Source organism: Syzygium oleosum, unplaced genomic scaffold, assembly GCF_021117445.2.
Source record: "Syzygium oleosum isolate NSW1041296 unplaced genomic scaffold, Sole_v2.1 Sole_v2.19, whole genome shotgun sequence".
Lineage (NCBI taxonomy): Eukaryota > Viridiplantae > Streptophyta > Magnoliopsida > Myrtales > Myrtaceae > Syzygium > Syzygium oleosum.
In genome coordinates this window covers 5696742-5716540 of record NW_026607503.1, presented here as the reverse complement: position 1 = coordinate 5716540, position 19799 = coordinate 5696742, and the positions used below count along the sequence as shown (strand labels likewise).

At 41.3% G+C, this 19799-nt stretch overlaps 2 protein-coding genes across 4 annotated transcripts; both read left to right on the top strand.

Annotated features, from left to right (window-relative positions):
- Nucleotides 1-2835: 2835 nt before the first annotated feature.
- Nucleotides 2836-8235, top strand: LOC115674066 (uncharacterized). 3 transcript variants are annotated; one of them, XM_056320007.1, is made up of 7 exons: nt 2836-3063; nt 3199-3680; nt 4373-4713; nt 5450-5595; nt 5931-6207; nt 6848-7120; nt 7536-8235. In XM_056320007.1, the coding sequence occupies exons 3-7, from the start codon at nt 4405-4407 to the stop codon at nt 8016-8018; spliced, it is 1488 nt and encodes a 495-aa protein (XP_056175982.1). In that variant the 5' UTR covers nt 2836-3063; nt 3199-3680; nt 4373-4404; the 3' UTR covers nt 8019-8235. The 3 variants fall into 3 exon arrangements, with proteins under 3 accessions (XP_056175982.1, XP_030452250.1, XP_030452249.1); XM_030596390.2 differs by lacking the exon at nt 3199-3680; XM_030596389.2 differs by lacking the exon at nt 3199-3680 and having other exon boundaries at nt 4370-4713.
- Nucleotides 8236-11151: 2916 nt separating this feature from the next.
- LOC115673964 (uncharacterized) lies at nt 11152-12980 on the top strand. The gene is made up of 3 exons (XM_056320188.1): nt 11152-11462; nt 11618-11669; nt 11875-12980. Exons 1-3 carry the CDS (start codon nt 11152-11154, stop codon nt 12751-12753), a joined length of 1242 nt encoding a protein of 413 aa, XP_056176163.1. The 3' UTR covers nt 12754-12980.
- Nucleotides 12981-19799: the final 6819 nt, after the last annotated feature.

The following is a 19799-nucleotide window of genomic DNA, read 5'->3' as shown; positions in this document are numbered from 1 at the left end:
TAATTGTGCTAGCAATCTCGTGGCGATAATTTTCCGCACTCACGATATTTCAATCACAACGCTGGAAGAGAGAAAATGTAATTTTTAATTCTCACGAACACATGATAATTGTATATACACTTTTTCATCATCCTGCAACTATTGCTGATTGCGCTTTTAATATGGCGATCAGCAATGGTTGCTGATCGCATGCATGATCAGCAACAATTGCTGTTTGTGTGTGTCATGCACATGGTCAGCAGTCAGCAACCGTTTGTTGACCGTGCGCCTTTTCTTTTTTTCTTTTTTTTAATTAAAACGCACACAGACAACAACTATTGCTGACCGTGTGCACTTTAAAATTTATATATATAAATATAAAAAAAAACAAACATAGAAGTGCGCGATCATTATATGTGTATTTCGTAAGCATCGTATGCACACACGCCCATGACAAAAATTTAATTTAATTTAATCCCATTTAATTTAATTTCAATCCGACTCAATTCGATTGCAAACATATTTGCAATATCGTCTCTTCCGTACAACATCATCCTAAATTGGTTATGGTGTGTGACATCCCTAAGTTTATCACTGAGCTGGTAGTAAGACTTGCACCAACACATTAGTACTCTCAAGAGGATTGATTGTCCCGATCAACCTCTAGGTTCTACAAGTTATGATTGACATCTAGCAATATATCATAGCTACCCAGATAATGTGAATACTTTAAGAACATAACAAACCTATCAACTTTGGCTACAATGTAATTCAATCTCTCTGTCTTACTATGTCCCGATCGAATAAAGACCATGGAATATTTGTCAAGCCACCAATTCGATCATATGCACAAACCTAATTGACATGCATTTTATATGAGACATGAACAGTTCATTCTTGGTTACAACCCCGACTGAGGATTTTAATGCAGTGTCAAGATTAGATTGCATAGGACATCATTATTGTACCTTGCGTATAACAAGGAGACATATTCCATTTTGCGCACACGTGTAACTTCCTATGTGAATGAATTATGACTATTAAGTACAGAGACGGATCAACGAACCGGCAATATGCGCACCTATGAACCATAGCCATCCAACACACAAGTCAACACTATGCCTCAGGTCAAAGGATTATTTACACAAGACCAGAGCATGAACGATTAGGCACTGACCACGTTAAAAGCTTCCATGTTGCTAATCGTTATATGCATGTCATGTTTAGTGAACTTGTCTGGTACAATCACCTGTGTTCTAACTCGGGCATCACAATACCCAATGACTCGTCATTCCCTTAAGTATCCAATACTTAATGGTGAAACTAATAACACACCGGTCTCAGCAGGATCATTGATATCCACTTAATGATCCATCGACCGGGAACAATTTAAAGATTCAGTCTAACTATGAACCTGTCACACATATTATCAAAGTCTCAAGAATAGGTCCAGTCACAACTGATCTTACGGAATCATTCATAAATTTAAATAATTGGATAAATGAATGAATACGTCATTGCCATTAAATAAATAATGAAATTGGAAATACAACTTAAATCCCTAACATGTAACTATTATATGGTGACTTTAGGGCATACATCTAACACTCTCTCCCTCCCCGACTCACTCACGGACGACACTCTGCTCTCTCTACTCACGCGACCTCTTTCTTCCGGACTTACGACCTAGCTCTACTCTATCTCGCCACCGCCACCTTCTCCTCCGCCTTGTCCATTGCCTCCACCGTTGACTCACGACCTATCTCTGCTCTCTCTCCCCGTAAATTTCCGCACCTTAACCTCAACTTCTCTGTATATCACATCATCCTCTCAAATTTATACACGCACAATCGAGAGAAGAAAACATCTCCTCCTCCTGCTATACTCTCCTTGGCCCTCCTCTGTCAGCCACATGCCAAAACCAAAGATCTTGTCTTTGTTCCACATGGGTTTATTAATGTGAAATAGTTTCGTGTTCATATATATTTTTGTAATAATTAAGTGACCAAAAGGTGTCTTGATTTCTAAGTATCTGCGACAGTGACCGCATGGGAAGTGTAGTCCCAAGCCTTGGTTAGAGAGATCAATTTCCTCTGGTCCTTATTCTTCCTCAATGGCACGGTTAGTAAGCCACGATAGTAATTGCTAGTGTGATTAAGTACCGTAGAAACTCATATTGACATGTTTCATTCATTCTTAAACTCTTGTACCGATATAATCGACACGATTAGTATGGCACGATAGCAATTGCTAGCACGATTAAGTGTTGTAGAAACTCAAATCAACATGTTTCCGACCATTCTTGGATGACAAAATTTTCGTAATAGCATGTTCTTGTAACAATACAATAGACCCGATTAGTATGACATGACAGCATCAAAACAGAAAGAGATAATAATACAAACAGTCTCTGAATTTTGGCCTAATATGCAATGTGATTCATGAACTTTTAATTTATTCAATATAGTCCCTGAACTTTAGCCTAATGTTCAATGTGGTTCCTAAACTTTTAATTTATTCAATGTGGTCTCTGAACTTTTGGTGAATGTTCAATTTAGTCCTTGAATTATATGAAAATGTTCAATATAATCCATACTATATGAAAATATTTAATGTAGTCATTCCATTAATTTAAGAGTAGGGACTACATTAAATATTTTCATATAACTCAGGGATTAAATTGAATATTCATCAAAAGTTTAGGAATTATTTATGTCATTTTCTCAAATAGAAACGGTAAAGTGGTCATCAATTGGTAGGCCCAGGCCCTAACCGGGGTATGGGCCGGGCCCACCCTCTCCATCACCATCCCGGAGCAGATAATTCCGCCGGAGCAGATTCTCAGAAACACCATCATTCCTCAGGAATAAAATTCTCCCCCGGAACAAGAAAAGGAGAAGAATCTCTCTCTTTCGCCATTGATTTCCTGGAGCGCACTGGGGCTCGTTAGGATGACGCAGCGCTTGGGACGGAAGCCAGTCCGTCGGTGGACAAGTTTGCGCATTTGATCGAACCCTTTATGCACTCGCTCTCCCTCTCTCTCTCGCGCTCTCGCGAGGCTCTCTCTGGTTTTTCCTACGACTGGTGGGTCTCCCTCTCTCTCTCTCTCTGGGTCGAAATTTTTGCTTCTGGGTTTCGCGGCTTTGTCCATTTTCTGCCTGTTTGTGACCGCGGACGGCGATGTTCATTGGGTACTTCCGTTTTCTGCTTCATTTGCAGACGATGGTGTTGTTTGTCGTAAAGTGTTGTTGTGGTCGGATCGAGTGACTGCCCACTGTTCGTATCCATCTCTGTGCTGTTTCTTTCTCCTTTATGGTTGTTGCTGGTAATCATCTCTGTGTACTCTTGCCGTGCCAACATGCGATAAGCAAGCAGAGAATTGTCGACTTGGCTGATCTTGATGTCCCCCTGTTGTGTTGTGTTACCGCTTTCTGAAACCCGATTTTGATGTGCCGATGACACTGAGACCTTGCTTGCTTTACCTTGGAATGTGGCATGGTATGTAAACCCGTTCATCATCATGGACTAAAATCACCCAGAGAATTGGATTCCCCTAAAAATGCGGAATTTGAATATTCGGGTAGAGCTGATATGGCGATTCTGGGGAAAAAGAATTAGCTTGTGAATTCAACCCACTCGTGAAGTGGTGAGCTTCGTTCATCGTCTTTAAAACCCCCACCCCCGCCGCAAGCTCGGCCAAGGTACCGTTAATCCATTCCCTATCATGATTGGATCTTTGTCTCGGGACAAAGCGAAGATAAGAATGTGTATCACAATGGCTTGAGCTAACTTTTCTGTCATAGCTTGAAGTTCATGGACATGGCTTCATCTTTGTTGCCTTGGATTTGGTGCAAAAGGCTTGACTTACTCTTTGTTGATGTACATCGAGATTTTGCGGTGTTGCAGATGAAATGTTTGTGAAAATGCTTGTCTGAATTGTTAATATGTTTCTATTGTAGGATAATAACGTGGAATTTATAGAGGGATCATCATATGTGATTCTTCATTTGGAATTGATCATTTTTTTTCGGTTTACCATTTTGTATCCGTGGATCTGATAAACTATTCACACATTCCATTTTGTACATTTTAACTCCATTTTGCAGTTCAAATTGATCATTTATGTTCATTTCTAGAGTTGAAACCGAACAATAGAAAAGGAACCCCATCTACAAGAAATTTGATTACTTGGAATGGGATTTCATTTCATGGTTCCATGGCCATGAACCAAACAGTTACTTGTGATTTTTGTTTGCCTGGGGCATGTATTACCTAGCCTCCCCTGCCGTAGATGGCTTTACTAATGCATGCCAAAATGTTAAAATGTGTCAAAGTAATGTCTCCTTTGAATTGCTATCTAACATGTGCAATTTTTTATTGATACTGTTAGTAGAGCCATTGTCGGAATCGTTAAGCACGTTAGACATGACAAGCACCGAGCATCCAAAGAGAAGAGTGGCATTCGTGCTGATTGATGGTGTGGGCGATGTGTCTCTGCCGAGGTTTGGGTACAAGACTCCTCTCCAAGCAGCTAAAGTGCCTCATTTGGATGCCATTGCATCTGCCGGTGTGAATGGTCTCATGGACCCTGTCGAAGTAGGATTGGGTTGCGGAAGCGATACTGCTCATCTTTCCTTGTTGGGTTATGACCCAAGAGTGTATTACCGAGGCCGTGGCGCGTTTGAGTCCATGGGTGCAGGATTAGCTATGTCGCCAGGTGATATTGCATTTAAGGTGTGTATCTGTTTTAAATTGTCCTTCCCTCGTAATCATGGGTTTTGTAATTCCTACAATTTCTTTCTAATTTTGGCAGTACCGTGTCATTAGAAGTCTAAGGAGGTCAATGAGGATATACCGTTGTTGCAATTCGGTTCTTGTGTACACATATTTTTCTAGTTTCTTGTCATTTAGGCGTACAAGTACGAGTTTTAATTTCAAGAAGTACAATCCTAGGGTTGAATCATTTGGTTTCTTCATCTTTGAATCCCTTGGTTGTGCAATGGAAGAGTTAGGTCATTAGCTATTTTGGCAAGATCTTGCAAATCATGCTATTACAAAATCACGTTTGTTCATTTTAGCATAAAGGAAGGGAATTACTTAAGTTATGATGCAATGCTTGGGATATTTGATAAGGATGTCCAGGATCATTAAGTCAGGTTTTTTTTGTTATTGGGATAGATGTCCGATGAGTCACAATGCTGTCTTTTGTTCTCTTGCATCTTACACATGCATGCGTGAATTTGGAATAACTTATTCTCTGTCGAATGAATACTATTGAAGTTTGTGAGTTGTGAAGGGAGGCTTTTCTCCATGTACAGTCTAATCTGAGTGTTGGTTTGAACTTTCTTGTACATATCACCATTTTATTGTTCCGTTGTATAGAATGGAGGAGTTTGTTTGATCGTGGTCATTAACAGTATTTCTTGGCCAGTAACCTAATAACAAGGTCACGCCATTTTCTGATCCTCAGTCGAATTTTGCAACCTTGGATGAGAAAACTGGAATAGTCATCAGTAGGAGGGCTGACAGACATTTCGAAGAAGAAGGGCCCATTCTTTGTGCCGCACTGGATAGGATGAAGCTCCCATCTTTTCCTGAGTATGAAGTCAGAGTCAGGTGAGTTCACCAATATTTCTCTCTTTTGAAATTTCACTAACCAGATTTACATCACAGAATCTTCTGTGAACCTGCCTTGGGTATTCAATTGAAACTTTGTCTATGAACTACATGAAGCTGCTAAAGGGATCTCTCTTGTACTTTCAAAATTTTCAAACTTTCTTTCCGTAGATATTGCAAACGTTATTTCCCATGAAATACCAAACTTATTACAGATTGGAAAAGGTGTCTCTATCCAAGTGACTCTGTGGATCCATGCAGCTGTTGATCAAGTTTGAGTTTCCGGTCTAGTTATTTTTTGAAAATCTGGGAAGTAATAATGGAATTTTTGACAGGTATGCAACTGAGCACAGGTGTGGGGTGGTTGTAAAGGGTCCAAAGTTAAGTGGGAATATATCTGGGACTGATCCATTAAAGGACAATCGCTTACTTTTGCAAGTTGAGCCTTTAGATGATACTGAAGAAGCAAGGCATACTGCCACTGTTGTTAATGAGCTATCCAAGGAAATTTCTCGAACTCTAGTTTCTCATCCATTGAATGTCAAAAGAGCGGCAGAAGGGAAAAACATTGCAAATCTTGTCCTGCTAAGAGGTTGTGGGATAAGAATCGAGGTCAGTTTGAACTGTAGGGACAAGGCTGCATGTTTCTCTTTTAAGTTACAGTGAGTTTTTCTTGCTGCAATGTAGTAATAATCTTTTACTTTCTGTGCGTTATTTTGGCCCTGGGTGTGTAAGTGTGGCTGCCACCATGTTTGAGATTATTTAGATTTTCTAATGGAAACTGTAAACCTAGAATTCATTTTTTATGCTCGTTGTTGTTAAAATCTAACGTTGCGTGTTTAAGAAGTTTGTTTGTCATATTTAAAGCTCCAATTGCTTAATATTCCAAGTAGTTATCTGACCCGTCATCCAGATTTGGATCTTGGCATATTAAATTTTCAACATAGCAACGTAGGAATGAGAAGTATGAGGTTCAAAATGGTTTTAGGGATAAGATATTGGAATGCAATCAGGGATAAAGCTAAACTATGGTGGTGATCTGTCCAAACTCTTGACTTCGTTGCTTCCTCTCTGTGGTAGCTTTCTAAGTGAGAAGGCGCACTTTCTTATCCGAGCATGAGGGTCCTAGGAAAATGCTATTTTATGTGCATTTACAGTTAAGTTTTGAATGCGTGAGTTGTAATACCCCCTCCCCCCTTTGTTAACAAGCAGCCCTATTCAGCATTACAAACATTTGAGTATTTCATGGCAGGTTCTTCCATTTGTTAAGAAACATGGTTTGTGGCCATGCATGGTAGCTCCCACAAAAATCATAGCTGGTCTAGGCCTATCACTTGATATTGATATCCTACAAGCTCCAGGAGCAACTGGAGATTATCGGACGCTTTTGACATCCAAAGTATCTGCAATAGCTAATGCACTCTCAGCTCCTTTGCATGTTTGTCCAAAAGTTTTCGTACCAGGAGAGGACGTGGACAAACCAGGTCGACCAAGTGGCTATGATTTTGGTTTCCTCCATATTAAGGTCAGCACATTTCCGGGTTTACATCCTAGAGAAGGAAGAGAACCTTACAGCTTCTTTTTTTCCACTTTCTTTTGTTTGCGCATTGAATTAATTTGCATTAAGTTTTGTTTTTAATAGAAGAATCCAGAAACGCCTTCTCTATAGAACATTTTTTTTTTTTTTTTGTAACCGAGGTGTCCGGGCCAGCTTGCGCGCACCTCGACTATTCCTCGGGGGAGACTAGCACAGCAACCCACCGCCATAGCCCCCCACTTAAACATTGGTTCTTTAATATCTTTATTATCTTTATTTGGTAAATCCAATTGTGGATGTTTACTTTATCGCCTGAGCATGGGTGTCAAGATAATTTATAAGGCGTTGTCCTTGAAGATTTTGACTATTCTGGGGGTAGTGATATTCCATTATCTCAGTGCAGGCAATAGATGATGCCGGCCATGACAAGGCAAGCGTTTTCAAAGTAAAAGGATTGGAATCCGTGGACCGAGCTATTGGGCAACTAGCCAGACTACTTTGGCAAGCAGAATCAACTGGGAAATTTCAGTACGCCCTTTGCGTGACTGGGGATCACTCTACACCAGTCGAATATGGAGATCACAGCTTTGAACCTGTTCCATTTGCGATATGTTGGTTGAAGGACTTTGTTGGTGCTGTAGGTGGTGAATCGGTTCTTGCTGAAACTTCTCTTGATCCCTTTCCCCTTCCTACCGTTAAGAGTGGAGAAGACTTGGAAGAAGATGTGGCTAGGCAAAAAGAGGGAGGGATCAATCAAATACGAGCCTTTAACTGTGACTCTGTCTACAAGTTCAGTGAGATTGCGGCAGCGAGGGGATGTCTTGGGCGTTTTCCAGGAGGAGAGATGATGGGGATAGTGAAGTCATTTCTGACACTGAATGCTTGACTTTCATTTTCTGATTGAGGAATAACATGGCCTTCTGGGTCCGCTGTACCCACTTAAGATATACCGACAGGCCAATCTGATCTGGGGATTCTTTTAAACATTTAACAAAAGCCTCATCTTCTGTTGTTTATTGAAGAGGTAGCAATGTGTAGAAACGTTGGTGACTTCCCATTGTCTGAACTTTGTTTCAATAATATCTGCTTTTGCCACATTTCAATTGACTTGTTCGACTTGATTGGTAAAATTCTTCCTTAGGGCATCTGATATTTTACCACAGAAGCGTGATTTCTGAAACCACATTGTCAGTGTTTCTGGTATTTGTTTCCAAAACATTACGCATCTTACACGCTGCTCATTCGTCTTCCGTCTTTTGTACTTTTAATTGCTTGTCCCTACGAAAGTTCCTGCACAGATTAACTGATTCTCATATCTGGATGTCATCCGTTGTTCATCCCATGGGTTTTCCGTGGAGTGGTTCACAGTTTCATTCAATTGGTAGGATCAAATAACAGAGAAACCAAACTCTGTACTCAGCCAAACAAACCTAAATACCCACCTTCCATGCCATAGCCAGTAGAATTCACACAGGTGTGTGCACGCCAAATGCTCAAGATTGCATTATTGTCACATCACTGATCAATTCAGCAAGAAGAAAAAGAAAGGTTTCGCCAATCTACCATTTCCTCAAGACAGGATTTCGCTCATCGAATGGAGGAACATAGACGAGGCACTCACCGAGCTCCGGTTCATTCTTTGTGCTTGATCGGCCTTTGTCATCCAACCTTTCTCTTGCTATTAGTTGCAGATGGAAAATACAGAAGGTAGTCCTCTATTTTTTTTTTTCATCTTCTATAATTATCATCCTTAATTATTTGTCTCCGGTTATTAAACAAAAGGATTGACGCAGATGTAATTCAACTCGCTACAAACCCACTTCGCATGTTTTTTTCATGCTAAATTTCCACGAGTAGACATAGTCAAGAACCCCGAGTATAGCCTAAACTCTGTATGCTTTCTACACAGTCAAGATCCAGGTTTGAGCATGTTACAGTCATTGAACACCGTAAGTTTGATGAACTCATGGATGAAAACAAACTTTTTGCTGGTTTTGCAGGTAGTCGTGCACGTGCTTGAGGGAGCAAGATTGTGGTCGGCGGTTGTTTTCGCGAAAGACCTAACAGAATGAGTAGCCTAAAGCATTTGATCCGGAAGACCCATACCAGCAGTTTCAGTAATTTTCCCCGACACGGCCATGGCCTACTTCTATGCTCATCCCATTTCCCACAACAGTTCTACTGATCTACGAGATAAAAAATTTACTTATTTTCAACTCTGTTCGTTCAATTCTTGTTTTTTCTTTGGTTGAGAGAAGTGGGTCAATTGATTTCTTATTGGGTGAATACCACGAAAAACCCCAAATTGGTAGACCTGTGAAAAATTTACCCCAAACTAATTTTTTTACCACAAAAAACCCCCAAACTGGTACACCTGTAACAAATTTACTTTACGTTAAATTAAATTTATACCACGAAGAACCACAAACTAGTGAATATGTGACAAACAGAGGGATAAATCCCTAAACTGTTATACCCATCAATTGCTACGTGTTATCCAACTCAGCAATTTGATGGTAAAATTTAATGAAAACTAACGGAGGGTAAATTTGTCACAGATGTACCAATTTGAGATTTTTTATGATTGAAAAATTAGTTTGAGATAAATTTATCACATAAGTGCCAATTTGGGGTTTTTTGTAATATTAAGCTTTTCTTGTTTATTCAATTGTGTCGGTCAATTCTCACAACACTCACAACTTCTTTTGTGCTTCAATGGTGTCTGTATACTCACGGGTGGGTGAAATGGCCATAAAGAGAAAGCTTAGTAGAGAATTACTAGCTTCTTTCACGGGGTAATTGTCTTAAAAATCCTAAATCTGCGTCTAATTTAGTCTTAAAACCTTTCAATTATGTCAATTTAGTCTTAAACCTTTTGAAAATTTGTCAATTTAATCATGAACTTTTTAACGAATTGCCAATATAATTCTTCCTACTAATTTTGACCGGAAATCGTTGACATGGCAGTCCAATCCTACGTGGTGCGATCGGCAATGATGTGAATAGTTTTTTAATTAATTTTAAAAAAATTATAAATTATTTATTGATTCAATTTCTTTTCTTTCTTTTTTTTGTCACAGGGACCGGCCCTTGGGCGAGGGCCTCAAAGCCCTCCTTGGCCGTGGGCGAGGGCTCGCAAGCCACAGCGAGGGTGTCGCAGCCCTTGCCAGCCCTCGCTGTGGCCGATGAGGGCTTGGGCGATGCGAAAGGCGAAGGCTTCACGACCCTCTCCCTAAGACTAGCGGGGATCGCGACCCTTGGCCTAGGGTTGGCGGGGATCGTCGGCCCGCGACCAAAGGCCAGCGCCTCCACTAGCCATGTAAATAAAAAAGACAAAAAATTTTGGAACTTTTTTTAAAATATAAAAAAATTGTGGCGCTAGTGTGGGCCGCGCAAGATTGCCATTGGCCTTGCCGGCCTTGTGAATAAAAAAATAGAAAAAATAGAAAAAAAATCAATAAAAAAATTTAAAAAATTTCAACTTCATTGCCGGCCACGTCACGTAGGACGGATGTCAGCCCTAACAGCTCTGTCAATAAAATAGGAAGAAAAAGAAAGAAAAGAAAAGAAAAAATTAAAAAAAAATCAGTAAAAATTAATAAAGAATTCGGAAATTTTTTTTGAAGGATTAAACAATTATGCACGCTAGTGCTGACGACATTGCAGTAGTATTCTCAATCGTCAGCTACTCAGAAATTCTGACCCTTTTTTTTTGTTTGTGGTTTCAATATAGAAAGCATAGCTAAAATACACGGCAATCAACGACAGAGATGCGTTAGGGCGCATGATACAAAAATCTGATACGTAATCTTGCTCAAAAGAAATGCCCGAGTAATCCCTAAAGAAATGCATGATCTCCATTTCATTCAACCCTTGGAACGATTCAACAAATATAAAAAAATGTCATGTTTGGCCTTCATTAAAGTAAGTTTCCTCTCAATCAAGAATTGGTGCAGTAGTCTTCTCAATCACACAATCAGAGAGAGAGAGAGAGAGAGAGAGAGAGAGAGAGAGAGAGAATGTATGTGACTCGGCTTCTGTCTGCATGCAGGAAGTCATCAAGCACTCTTGAGGAGTTGCCAAATGAAGGTCCATTTTCAGGCTACCTGGTGATCACGGACGTGGTAGCAGAAGAAGAGAACACGAGTTGCTGGGGAACATGCGAGATCAAATCGGTCAAGAAGTTTCCGTTTCCTCAAGACAGGGTCCTAACCTTCCAGCCAGTTTATGAAGATTCCCCAATCACCAAGCTCTGGTTCATTCCGGCACTCGATAGGCCTCTCTCGTCGAACATCTATTACGTCATAAATGCAGAGGGTAAATACCGAGGGTACGTGTAATGGTACTAACTGCAGTTTGCGCTCAACATGTTCTTCGGATATGCCATATTTGTTGATTTCTCTTGACCAATTATAGTCACAACAAACAGTAATAACATCTATGTTATATTAAACTACTTTTGTCGCAACCGAATCCGATTAACAGCTTGTTCATCTGTTACATTCTGATACCCACACAAGCCTTGATTAATCCAGAGGCTAGGTGTGAGTCAAGTCTACTCACTACTCGTTTCTTTCATTACAAGGCCTTTTCGTTTCAGAATGTTCAATAGATAAGATAAAGAACCATCTTTGTTCACAAAAAGGAGAAAAAAATAAGTTACTGACAGAAAATAATCATATCACCATCTTACCTGCATCAATTTGCTTGATCACTGATTACCAATCTTGATATTTCCACAGAAAATAATGCATATGTTCGAGGGACGTGGACATAGAACCAACTTGTTTCGGCACATCCATCAAGGACACCAGACCGAGCCATTTCGACCCAGAGACACATACCAAGTGTTCCAGATTCACCATCACAACAACAGGGGATTCTTTGCTGAATCAGTGGCTCCAGATGGTTTTCCTCCGAAGCACCTACGGAAGAAATCGTGGGAAGTTCGCACCTCACAATCTCTCCAACCTCACTTAGAAGAGGCCTTTGGCCTCGACATGACTCTGAGAGCCTGCCTCCCCGACTTCACTTTCCCAATCTCAGGCAATCATCCAGCTCCTGCTCCTGTTGTTGTGGGCAAATGGTATTGCCCATGTGTGTTTGTCAGGGACAAAGCTGTTAAGACCCAGCACCAAATCAAGAAGTCAATGTTCTACAAGATGACACTCGAGCAAAAGTGGGAGGAGCTGCACACATGTGAGAATAATGTCAACAAGGGCAATAATAAGGCGAGTGTGAATGTGGCTTTGCCAAAGGAGGAGGCTTCGGTATTTGGCATGAGGGCAGCGAAGGTGGATGATGAGACTAGCGATGGCTTTGTGTGGTTCAGGGTCATGACACATGACGAGGCATTGAGAGGGATCAGATTGGGGGTGAGTGAGGCCATTGCTGAGAAGATGAAGTGGGTGATGAGGGAAGGAGGTCGGGCTGATGATGGTGGTGAATCGGGAAGAGAAGTGAGAGTGGAGAGAGTGGAAGAGTTCAAAGGTGACGAGGAGTGGAAAAGATTTGGTTGCTATATCTTGGTGGAGAGCTTTGTTCTGACAAGATTGGATGGGAGTTTGGTGCTCCAGTGTGATTTTAGGCACACTCACAGGATTCAATGCAAGTGGGAGTGATTGATTCATTGGGTTCTCTGAGGATATAGTGTCTCTGTCTTAGACACACGATGGGTTGCTTTACAATGACTAAATTTATCTTGTCAGGTGTTTTTTCATGTTGCCTCCTGAACCATTTTCTTAAGGGAGTGATGGGTATTGAATCATTCAACTGTTCATTGAAAATTCTTCAACTGTTAATGTTCTTCCGCCATGATAATAGACTTTAACAATTGAAATTTCGAGAACAGCGTACCTTGATCAAGAATGAAAAATAAGAAGATGAAATTCAAAATTTAAACACCAACCAGTCGTATGTCGCCAGGAAGGAGGAAACACAATGAACCCATTGAGTACAGTGAACTCAACCAACGCTAGATGAGGGTTTCATATTTAGAAGTCATATTTGTAGTCCTTGTACTTTCAAGCATTCTCTGAAAAGGTACGCATTTTTATCTTTTATGATCAAGTCCTTCTACAAGCACGAATTTGTCTAATGAAGTCCCTCAGGCACAAATTGTCTAATGTGGCTATCAGAAGATGCACTACAAAAAAACATGTAATTTGCGACGGAAATTTCCATAGGAAATTTTGCGACGAATTTTGCGACGGATTATATTTTCCGTCGCAAATTAGCGACGGTTTATTTCCGTCGCAAATTTGCGACGGAATTTGCGACGGATAAAAAATCCGTCGGAAATTTGCGACGGAATTTTTATCCTTCGAAAAATAAAAAACCGTCGCAAATTCCGTCGCAAATTTCCGACGGAAAAAAAACCGTCGCAAAATCCGTCGCAAATTTGCGACGGAAAGAAGTTCGTCGCAAATTTGCAACGGAAAATAAATCGGTCGCAAAATTTTCGTCACAAATTTCCGACGGAAAAAAAAACCGTCGCCAAATCCATCGCAAATTTGCGACGAAAACGCACGTCCGTCGCAAATTTGTAGTTTATTAGCCCATGATATTCCAACCCTATCTCTCTCTCTCGCTCTCTCTCGCTTTTCTCCCTCTTTCATATGTCTGAAATCAGCAAAATCCGCGCACGCACATATTAATCTCGGTGAAGCTTTTGTACCGGTAAGTATCATAGCTAGCTTCGTAACTATTCATCGTTGAATTGTAATTTCTTTTATTTTATATATGTTTATGTTTGTTTTTTTTTCGTATCTGCATCACCGGTTTAACGACCGGCGACCGGCGACACCTCGCCGGCCTTTGGATGAGGTCGAACGGCCACGCCGTTTTGCGACGGATCCTTGATTCCGTCGCAAATTTGCGACGAATAAATGAAAATTCCGTCGCAAATTTGCGACGGAATCAAGTTGATCCGCCGCAAATGTGCGACGGAATCAAGTTGATCCGCCGCAAATGTGCGACGGAATCAAGTTGATCCGCCGCAAATTTGCGACGGAATCAACGATCCGTCGCTAATTTGCGAGGGATGAATTCCGTTTCCATCGCACATTAAAAATTATTAAAAAATGATTCTTAAGTGATTATTCTTTTTGGGTATGTGTCTAATTAAAGGTATCGCAATCAAAGTGGACGTTGCAATTCTCATCAAATTGACCACTTTCTCCTATCAATATTTCAGTCAAATATTTGGGTAAGTCTTCTTTACATGGTAATTTTTTCTATTTTTGCAATTTCATATTAATTGTTGCATGAATAACAAAAATTATAATTTCCAAAATTTTATGGTTTTAATTAAGAACAATAGATATGATATTTTAAATATTTTACCAGAATTTTTTATTTTAATACAGACACAATGCAAAGAGAAAGGGCTTGGATGTATAATAAGAACTTACTTGGACGTCAAGGATTGACAGATGAGTTTCGTATTGGGTTGGAACTATTTTTAGACTTTGCTAGTAGTAAATATGAGTTCATGGATGGAAATAAGTTAAGGTGTCCGTGTAAAAAGTGCGGTAATGGTAAATTTCTTGTGTGTGATCAAGTTAGAGAACACCTTACTAGATTTGGGTTTAGTCCGAACTATTATAATTGGACTTCCCATGGTGAACCATTTATATCTGATGAAGGATATGGAAGAAGTGACCAATTTTCAGTTAGGGAAGAATGTGGCTATTATGAGCAATTGAACCCATACGAGAGGATGGTGATTGATGCAGCTAGTTATAATTTTGTCACAGAATCAAATCATGCAAATACTAGTTTTACTCCTACACGTGAACAAGTGGGTACTAGTCATGCTTCACAATTGGAAGATATAGGAGTAACGGGTTTTGATGAGAATGTCTATAATGAAACTTTTCAATCTAATCAGTTCCGGGATGTGTTGAAAGCAGCAGATGAACCTTTATGGGCAGGTTGTGAGGACCACACTAAGTTATCGATGACAGCCCGACTATTAAATATCAAGGCAGAGCATAATGTGTCTGCGGATTGCTTCAACTCTTTTGTTGAAGTAATGCGGGAATCATTGCCTCGTGATAATATCATGCCAAGTGCTTTTTATGATATGAAAAAGCTAGTGGATAACTTAGGTCTTCCGGTTGTAAGGATTGATGTATGTAGTAGGGGTTGTATGATATATTGGAGAGATGACGAAAATGCAGAATCTTACAAATTCTGTAGCCAACCTAGGTACAAGATTAACAGGAGGCCGGGTCGTAATCAGAAGCGTAGACCATGCAAGCAAATGTTTTATCTGCCCTTAATTCCCAGATTGCAAAGGCTTTATGCGTCTAAAGCCAGTGCTGAACACATGACTTGGCATGCAAATCATGAAACAGAAGAGGGTCTAATGTGTCATCCTTCAGATGCGGAGGCATGGCAACATTTTGATAGAACATACCCTGAGTTTGCGATGGAGCCTCGGAACATCAAGTTAGGTCTCTGTGCCGATGGATTTACTCAATTTGGGAAAACAGGAAAAAGTTATTCATATTGGCTAGTTATCTTAACGCCGTACAATCTTCCACCTGGTATGTGCATGAAGACACCTTATATGTTTTTGACATTGATCGTGACAGGGCCGTAAAATCCGAAAAAGTTGATAGATGTTTATATGCAACCATTGATTGAGGAGTTACAACGGCTATGGGTTGAAGGTGTCCCTACGTATAACGTTTCTACCGATCAAACATTTGTAATGAAGGCTGCCTTTCTTTGGACGATAAATGACTTTCCAGCTTACGGAATGTTATCTGGATGGAGTATAGCTGGGATCTTAGGATGTCCGATATGTTTGGAGAGGTCAAAGTCATTTAGATTAAACATGGAAAGAAGCCCAGCTATTTTGACTGTCACAGACAATTTTTACCGCCAAGTCATCCTTTCAGAAGGAATAAGAAAGAGTTCACCAAGAATAGGACTGAAAGAACGCGTCCACCATTGAGGTTGACCGGCGATCAAATTTGGGAGCGTGTGCAGGACTTTCCAACTGTTGTTGAGAACCCGCACCGCACGACTTTTGTGTACGAAAGTACACATAAGTGGACAAAACGCAGTATATTTTGGGATCTACCATATTGGAAGGCCCATCTTATTCATCATAATCTTGACGTCATGCACATAGAAAAGAATGTTTTCGACAATGTCATAAATACTGTGATGGATGTCGCCGGAAAAACAAAAGACAACTTGAACGCAAGAAAAGATATGAGAGATATTTGCGATCGGCCAATACTAGCTGTGGATGCAAGCAGCAGGGGACTAAAATCGAAAGCAGTTTATACATTGGATAAGGAGCAGAGGCGAGTTGTTTGTCAATGGTTGAAATCTGTGCGGTTTCCTGATGGATATGCTTCGAACCTCGGGAGATGTGTTGATTTGAATGAATGCAAGTTCACAGGTTTGAAGAGTCATGATTGTCACATCCTGATGGAAAGACTAATTCCAATAATTTTGAAGGAAGTTCTACCGAATTTTGTATGGGGCGCCATTACAGAGTTAAGCAATTTCCTCCATGATATTTGCTCGACAGTGTTAAAAGCATCGCACATGGAAAAACTAGATAGAGATATTCCAATTATTCTTTGCAACTTAGAAAGGATATTTCCTCCAGTGTTTTTTGATTCGATGGAGCATCTCTTAGTTCACTTACCTTATGAGGCCAAAGTTGCAGGTCCCGTCCAATTTCGATGGATGTATCCATTTGAGAGGTAATGTTTTTTTTAAAATACAGTTCAAATTAGTTTATCATATAATATGTTCCGATAAGCTTCTTTCTATTTCAACTAGATTCTTATATCATTTGAAGAAAAAAGTGAAGAATAAGGCACGTGTTGAAGCTTCAATTTGTAATGCATATATTGTAGAAGAAGTGACAACATTTGCATCATACTATTTTGAGCCGCACGTTCAGTGCAAGAGGCGGAGAGCAGGCAGAAATGATGAGAGCCCCATTGATCCCAATTGCACATCATTCTCTATTTTCAATTATCTGGGTCGACCAAGCGGCACATGTCAGTTTCGTTACTTATCAGGCGAAGAATTTCATGCAGCCCGTACTTTTATTTTACTGAACTGCCCAGAAGTCGAGCCATACTTCAAGTAAGTGTAAATTTGCAAATATATGTTTTGTGTGTCAAATATTTGCTAATATATTCAGCATGGTTCAAGACATATGTAAGTTGCTTATGGACTAAAACCAAGTTATTAAAATTATATACATCATTTAGTATAATATATATTATTGACTTTGCATGTGTAACCTTAGATTCACAGTAATTATGATGAAATTGGAGGGCAAGGATTGCTATATCATCTGTCATGGGGTCCACAGTTAAGAGTTCGAAGTTGGCCAGCATATTTCATAAATGGATATAATTTTCATACTCAAGAATATGGAATGGGAAAATCCACATTGAATAGTGGTGTGTGTATTCGGTCATCCAATGGTGGCAGTTCAGAAGATGATTTTTATGGCTTGTTGGATGAAATCATAGAGATAGAGTACCCTGGACCATTAATGATGCGGGTTGTGTTATTTAAGTGCACGTGGTTCGACCCCGTCAAAGGAATGAAGGTGCATACGAAGTTCAATTTGGTTGAAATAAATCACAAGAAAATGTAAATGAAGTATGAACCATTTGTCTTGGCACAACAAGCAATTCAAGTATGCTATGCATCATATCCTAGTTTGAAACGTGACAAAGCTGATTGGTGGGCTGTATGTAAAATCAAAGCACGGAGGAAAATCGAGGAACACTGGAAGGATAGAGCCTATCAACAAGAGGAAGTGTGTAACACGGTTGAAATTGAGGAATATAACATACCAACTTTACGAGATCCGTGTGGAGCAATGACAGATGTGGATCCAACTGAAATTTGCGAATTAAATGTACAAGAATGTTTAGAATCTGATTTTCAGACAGATGACGAAGACGAGGACGAGGACGAAGACGAAGACGAAGATGAAGATTAAAATTTTTGTCACAAAACACTATGGATGTGTAATTATTAATGCTACAAGTGCTATTTTGGTTGTTATCATTATTGTTCTTGTTATTATTGTTATTGTGCTTTTTTATTATTGTTATTGTCGATTATTTTTTTTATTTTAATTCATCGTCAAAAATTTTGTCCCTAAATGCCGACAAGTCAAATATTATTAACATGCACTAACATTTCCGATATTCTAATTTCCATTGCAAAATTTGAGATGCCAAAATTTTGGACTGAAAAAGAGACGTAGTAAATTTAGGACCCAAATAAATGAGATGCTGAATTTTTCACCGAAAAAAAGACGTCACAAATTTACAACGATCATGTAGTATGTCCATATTTGCGACGGACTCAACCTGTCCGTCGCAAATTTGCGACGGATTTTTATTTCCGTCGGAAATTTTTTGTCGGTCGAAAATTTGCGACGGACATAGAACGTCTGTTGCAAATTTGCGACGGACGTTCTATGTCCGTCGCAAATTTTCGCAAATTTTGCGAGGTAATTTTTACCATTCGAAATTTGCAACGGATAATTTGCGACGGATTTTTATTTCCGTCGCAAATTTGCCACGGATTTTTTTTACGTCGCAAATTTGCGACGGATTTTTATTTCCGTCGTAAATTTTTTGTCGGTCGAAAATTTGCGACGGACATAATTTCATCCGTCCCAAATTTGCGACGGAAAGTGGAGTTCCGTCGCAAATTTGCGACGGACTCAACCTGTCCGTCGCAAATTTTGCGACGGACTCAACCTGTCCGTCGCAAATTTTGCGAGGGAATTTTTACCGTTCGAAATTTGCGACAGATAATTTAATCCGTCGCAAATTTGCGACGGATTTTTATTTCCGTCGGAAATTTTTTGTCGCTCGTAAATTTGCGACGGACCGGTTGAGTCCGTCGCAAATTTGCGACGGACTAATTTGCGATGGACCTAGAAAGTCCGTCGCAAATTTGCGACAGAACGTAAAGTGTCCGTCGCAAATTTGCGACATTATTATCCCCTCCCCCCCTTCCCCGACGCCACTCAAACCCGATCAGCGCTGCTCCCCCACCGCCGTCGCCGTCGCCGTCGCAGCCGTCGCCGTCGCCGCCCGGCCTGCTCGCAGCCGCCCGCGGCTCCCGCCCGTCGGCGGTCGCCCCTGAGCCTCCCGCCCGTCGGCGGCGGTCGGCCGCCCGCCCGCCGCCCCACGCCCGTCGCCCACCCCCCGCCCGTCGCGCCTTCGCCGTTGCAACCGTCGCCGTCGCCGTCGCCGCTCGGCCTCGCATCCGCCCCGCGCTCCCCGCTCGTCGCCGGTCGCCCCGCAGCCCCTTCCGTCGCCGGTCGCGGGCTGCGCCCGCGGCAGCCTCGCCCGCTCGTCGCCCACCCCCCGCGGTCGCGCCCTCGCACCCGCCCGCCTCGCGTCCGAGCAGCGGCCCAAAGCCTCGCCGTGGCCGACTAGCGCACCGACGCCGTCATCGCCCGGCCTCGTCGCCCTCGCCCTCCCGCCGCCAGCCGCCCCACGCCGACGGCCCGTAGCCGCCGCCTCGCCGTCGTCGCCCACCATCGCCGGCCGAGGCTCGCCGGAGCGCCCCGCCCATTGCCTCCTCGGCTGGAGCACGCCCACTTTGTCGCCGCCGCCGATGCCGTCGTCACCGTCGCCGCCGCCCGGTT

Coding starts and splice junctions, on each gene's coding strand:
- LOC115674066 (XM_030596390.2), top strand. CDS start 4,405: ATGACAAGCACCGAGCATCCAAAGAGAAGAGTGGCATTCGTGCTGATT. Junction 5,596..5,930: donor GAGTATGAAGTCAGAGTCAG/GTGAGTTCACCA, acceptor AATTTTTGACAG/GTATGCAACTGAGCACAGGT. Junction 7,121..7,535: donor TTGGTTTCCTCCATATTAAG/GTCAGCACATTT, acceptor ATCTCAGTGCAG/GCAATAGATGATGCCGGCCA.
- LOC115673964 (XM_056320188.1), top strand. CDS start 11,152: ATGTATGTGACTCGGCTTCTGTCTGCATGCAGGAAGTCATCAAGCACT. Junction 11,463..11,617: donor GCAGAGGGTAAATACCGAGG/GTACGTGTAATG, acceptor TCCGATTAACAG/CTTGTTCATCTGTTACATTC. Junction 11,670..11,874: donor AAGCCTTGATTAATCCAGAG/GCTAGGTGTGAG, acceptor ATATTTCCACAG/AAAATAATGCATATGTTCGA.